The sequence below is a fragment of the Geospiza fortis genome, unplaced genomic scaffold (assembly GCF_000277835.1).
Source record: "Geospiza fortis unplaced genomic scaffold, GeoFor_1.0 scaffold597, whole genome shotgun sequence".
Lineage (NCBI taxonomy): Eukaryota > Metazoa > Chordata > Aves > Passeriformes > Thraupidae > Geospiza > Geospiza fortis.
Genome location: NW_005055117.1, coordinates 9560 through 14412, shown reverse-complemented (window position 1 = coordinate 14412; position 4853 = coordinate 9560). Strand labels below are relative to the sequence as shown.

The 4853-nt window shown below is 57.1% G+C and overlaps 2 protein-coding genes across 2 annotated transcripts in view; both read right to left on the bottom strand.

Annotated features, from left to right (window-relative positions):
- The window catches only part of LOC102038264 (tropomodulin-4-like), a 6289-nt gene extending 5316 nt beyond the window's left edge, over nt 1–973 (bottom strand). The window contains exon 1 of the mRNA XM_031065723.1: nt 925–973. Coding sequence (XP_030921583.1) covers nt 925–973 — 49 coding nt within the window. The remainder of the gene's footprint in view (nt 1–924) is intronic.
- A 1124-nt stretch (nt 974–2097) lies between these two features.
- On the bottom strand, nt 2098–3521 carry VPS72 (vacuolar protein sorting 72 homolog). The gene is made up of 2 exons (XM_031065725.1): nt 3327–3521; nt 2098–2925 (listed from the first exon to the last, which is right to left on the bottom strand). Exons 1-2 carry the CDS (start codon nt 3493–3495, stop codon nt 2783–2785), a joined length of 312 nt encoding a protein of 103 aa, XP_030921585.1. The 5' UTR covers nt 3496–3521; the 3' UTR covers nt 2098–2782.
- Nucleotides 3522–4853: the final 1332 nt, after the last annotated feature.

The window sequence follows — 4853 nt, the reverse complement described above, 5'->3', positions numbered from 1 at the left end:
CCGTTCCCAAAGCCGATCCCAAAAGCCGGGGCCGATCCCGGAGCCCCGCGGCCGATCCCAAAGCCGATCCCAAAAGCCGGGGCCGATCCCAAAGCTCTGGGGCCGCGCGGGGCATGAGATCAGCGCTTTATTCGGGCCGGGAGGGGCGGATCCGCGTCCCGGCCCTTATCGGGAACGGGGGGGCCCCGCCCCCGCCCCCCCGCCCCGGCCCCAAAAACGGCCGGGGGGAAAGGGAGAGCGGATCCTTCCCCAGTCCTACAAACCCCGCAGAGCTCCGACCCCAAAACCGCCCAGGGGAAAAGGGGGATACAGGGAAAGGTGAGGGGGGCGCGGATCCTTTACAAACCCCACAAACCTCAAGGTGGCTTTGGCCCCACAAGCCCCGAGTTCGGGGGGTGAAGGGGGTTTGGACCCTCCCAAATGGGGTTTGGGGGAGCTGGGAATGAGTTTTGTGGGTTCTTCTGGAAAAGGGGATCCCATAAACTTTATTTTAGGCTTTTCTGGAGAAAGGAATCCCATATTATTGTAGGGTCTTCCGGAAAACAATGGGTTCATGAACCTTGTTTGTTGTAGGATTTCTTGGTAAAACGGCTCCCACCCCTTGTTTTTTGCAGGATTTCTGGAAAGGGTTCTGCAAACCTCTTTATTTATTGTAGGAACTCCTGGAAAAAGGGGCTCCCACCACCCCACACACACCAACCCCCAAATCAACTTTATTCCCTCTTCCAACACTCCTGGTGAACAGCGACCCCCAAAAAAAACATCCCATATCCCTAAATCCCAAATCCCAACAGCCCAGCGCCCCAAAATCCCGGGATTTCAGGCGCTGCCAACACTTTGGAAAGGAGCCCCTCAACAAAACCATGACAGCTGTCAATCCCAGAATGCCAACACCCCAAATCCCAAATCCGGGATCTTGGGCACTGGGGACGCTCTGTTTGATGACGATTTTGTGCTGTTTTGGGAAGGACATTCCCAAACCCCAAACCCCAATATCCCAAACCCCAATTCCATCTCTCAGGCACTGGGGACGCTCTGTTTGATGACGATTCTCTGTTGTTTTGGGAAGGACTCTCCCAAACCCCAAACCCCAATATCCCAAACCCCAATTCCATCTCTCAGGCACTGGGGATGCTCTGTTTGATGACGATTTGGTGCTGTTTTAGGAACATTCCCAAACCCCAAACCCCAATATCCCAAACCCCAATTCCATCTCTCAGGCACTCAGAACGCTCTGTTTGATGACAATTCTCTGCTGTTTTGGGAAGGACTCTCCCAAACCCCAAACCCCAGTATCCCAAACCCCAGTTCCATCTCTCAGGCACTCAGAACGCTCTGTTTGATGACAATTCTCTGCTGTTTTGGGAAGGACTCTCCCAAACCCCAAACCCCAGTATCCCAAACCCCAGTTCCATCTCTCAGGCACTCAGAACGCTCTGTTTGATGACAATTCTCTGCTGTTTTGGGAAGGACTCTCCCAAACCCCAAACCCCAGTATCCCAAACCCCAGTTCCATCTCTCAGGCACTCAGAACGCTCTGTTTGATGACAATTCTCTGCTGTTTTGGGAAGGACTCTCCCAAACCCCAAACCCCAGTATCCCAAACCCCAGTTCCATCTCTCAGGCACTCAGAACGCTCTGTTTGATGACAATTCTCTGCTGTTTTGGGAAGGACTCTCCCAAACCCCAAACCCCAGTATCCCAAACCCCAGTTCCATCTCTCAGGCACTCAGAACGCTCTGTTTGATGACAATTCTCTGCTGTTTTGGGAAGGACTCTCCCAAACCCCAAACCCCAGTATCCCAAACCCCAGTTCCATCTCTCAGGCACTCAGAACGCTCTGTTTGATGACAATTCTCTGCTGTTTTGGGAAGGACTCTCCCAAACCCCAAACCCCAGTATCCCAAACCCCAGTTCCATCTCTCAGGCACTCAGAACGCTCTGTTTGATGACAATTCTCTGCTGTTTTGGGAAGGACTCTCCCAAACCCCAAACCCCAGTATCCCAAACCCCAGTTCCATCTCTCAGGCACTCAGAACGCTCTGTTTGATGACAATTCTCTGCTGTTTTGGGAAGGACGGGGGGTCCTAAGGGATTTGGGGGCTCGAAAGGTGAGGGGGTCCGATGGGGGATTTGGGATGGCCACGGTGGTGCCCAAAAACCGCAATTCCCAGGGGATTTGGGATCTCAAAAACTGCAACTCCAATGGGGGACTTGGGTGGCCAAAAGGGGGGGTCCTAAGGGATTTGGGGGCTCGAAAGGTGAGGGGGTCCGATGGGGGATTTGGGATGGCCACGGTGGTGCCCAAAAACCGCAATTCCCAGGGGATTTGGGATCTCAAAAACTGCAACTCCAATGGGGGACTTGGGGCGGCCAGAACGGGGAGTCCTAAGGGATTTGGGGGCTGAAAAGGTGCGGCTCCGATGGGGGATTTGGGATGGCCACGGTGGTGCCCAAAAACCGCAATTCCCAGGGGATTTGGGATTGTCAAGGCGGTGCCCAAGAACTGCGATTCCAAAGGGATTTGGGGCCTCAAAAACTGCAACTCAAATGTGGAATTTGAGATCGCCAAGGTGGAGCTCAAAAAATGTTTTTCCCATGAGATTTGGGGCCCAAAACCTGCTTTTCCATGGGATTAGGGGGTTCCAAGGTGAGAGCCCCAGGTTGGGATCCAGTGCCCAAATCCACCCGCCAAAACCGGGATTTTGGGATCTGGGAGCTCTGAGGCGCTGCCCAGCCGCTGTGGGGCACTCCAGGCCGGGATTTGGGGTTCTGGGGGCACTCACCCCTCCACGTCCACGGGGTCATCGTGGGGCTCGGGCAGGAGGGGCATGGTCAGGGACCAGTACCGGATCACGGGGCCCACGATCTTCCTCTTCTTCTGCACCTGCTTCTTCTTGTCGGCCTCCAGCCGCTCGTAGTTCTCTGGGGCAGGAGCAGGGGCAGGAACGGCTCAGTCCCACACAGGGACAGCACAGCGCTGCCAGCTCTGCTCCTGGGATCCTGGATCAGTTCTGGGCTCCTTGTGCCAGTCCCAGGGTCCCTGTCCCCGTACCCCACTGCAAATCCCAACCCCGTTCCCTCACCCAGGGAGCGCAGGTTGATCTCCTGGGTGATCCTGGCCCATTCCCATTCCCATTCCCATTCCCAATCCCATTCCCAGTACCCAGGGAGCGCAGGTTGATCTCCTGGGTGATCCTGGCCCATTCCCATTCCCAATCCCATTCCCAATCCCATTCCCAGTACCCAGGGAGCGCAGGTTGATCTCCTGGGTGATCCTGGCCCATTCCCATTCCCATTCCCATTCCCAATCCCATTCCCAGTACCCAGGGAGCGCAGGTTGATCTCCTCGGTGATCTTGGCCTCCTCCAGCAGCTCCTCCTGGGTCAGGGGCCGCTCGTAGCTCGTCCCTCCCTTCTTCCTCTTGGACTGCACCTGGCGCTCCCGCAGCCGCAGGAACGTCTGCCGGGTGTGCTCCGTGGTGGACTGGCGCATGTGCTTCCTTCCTGCAGGGACGTGGATCAGCCTGGATCACCCAGAGATCCCTGGGATCCCATTCATAGCCCCTGGATCACCCAGAGATCCCATCCCAACCCCTGGAGAGCCAGGAGATCCCCCCTGGGATCCCATTGCCAGAGAACGTCTGCCGGGTGTGCTCCGTGGTGGACTGGCGCATGTGCTTCCTGCCTGCAGGGACGTGGATCAGCCTGGATCACCCAGAGATCCCTGGGATCCCATTTCTGACCCCTGGAGAAGCAGGAGCTCCTCCTGGGGATCCCATTTCCAGCCCCTGGCTCACCCAGAGATCCCTGGGATCCCGTTTCTGACCCCTGGAGAAGCAGGAGCTCCCCCAGAGGATCCCATTTCCAGCTGGGATCACCAAGACGCCGCTCCCACCCCATCCCCACCCCACTCCCGTGGGATTGGGAATTGTGGAACGGGAATGTGGGATTGGGAACTGTGGGGTGGGAATGTGGGATTGGGAACTGTGGGGTGGGAATGTGGGATTGGGAACTGTGGGGTGGGAATGTGGGATTGGGAACTGTGGGACGGGAATGTGGGATTGGGAATTGTGGGACGGGAATGTGGGATTGGGAATCGTGGGGTGGGAATGTGGGATTGGGAACTGTGGGACGGGAATGTGGGATTGGGAGCTGTGGAACGGGAATGAGGGATTGGGAACTGTGGGACAGGAATGTGGGATTGGGAACTGTGGGGCGGGAATGTGGGATTGGGAACTGTGGGGTGGGAATGTGGGATTGGGAACTGTGGGGTGGGAATGTGGGATTGGGAACTGTGGGGTGGGAATGTGGGATTGGGAACTGTGGGACGGGAATGTGGGATTGGGAATTGTGGGACGGGAATGTGGGATTGGGAATTGTGGAACGGGAATGTGGGATTGGGAACTGTGGGGTGGGAATGTGGGATTGGGAACTGTGGGGCGGGAATGTGGGATTGGGAACTGTGGGATCCCACTGGGTGCTCCCCGCGGGATTCATCATCCCCGGACTCCTGGGAATGGTGGAAATACGGGAATGTTGGCAATATGGGAACAGGGGATTGGGATCCCCACAGACCCATTATCCCGGGATCCCACAGACCCGTTATCCCGGGATTTATCCCGTTATCCCGGGATTTATCCCGTTATCCCGGGATTTATCCCGTTGTCCCGGACCCGCACAGGGACGAAGCACCCTGGGCTGCCCCAAACGCTCCTCCCGGGACATCCCCCGATTCCCGGGATGATCCCCATCCCCCGCACATCCTCCCATCCCCGCACATCCTCCCATCCCCGCACATCCCCGTTCCCCGCACATCCCCGTTCCCCGCACATCCCCGTTCCCCGCACATCC

Bases quoted from the DNA above. Each gene is read 5' to 3' on its own strand.
- VPS72 (XM_031065725.1), bottom strand. From the start codon at position 3,495: ATGCGCCAGTCCACCACGGAGCACACCCGGCAGACGTTCCTGCGGCTG. The intron at 2,926-3,326 runs GTACTGGGAATG...CTCCTGCCCCAG, and splicing joins GATCAACCTGCGCTCCCTGG to AGAACTACGAGCGGCTGGAG.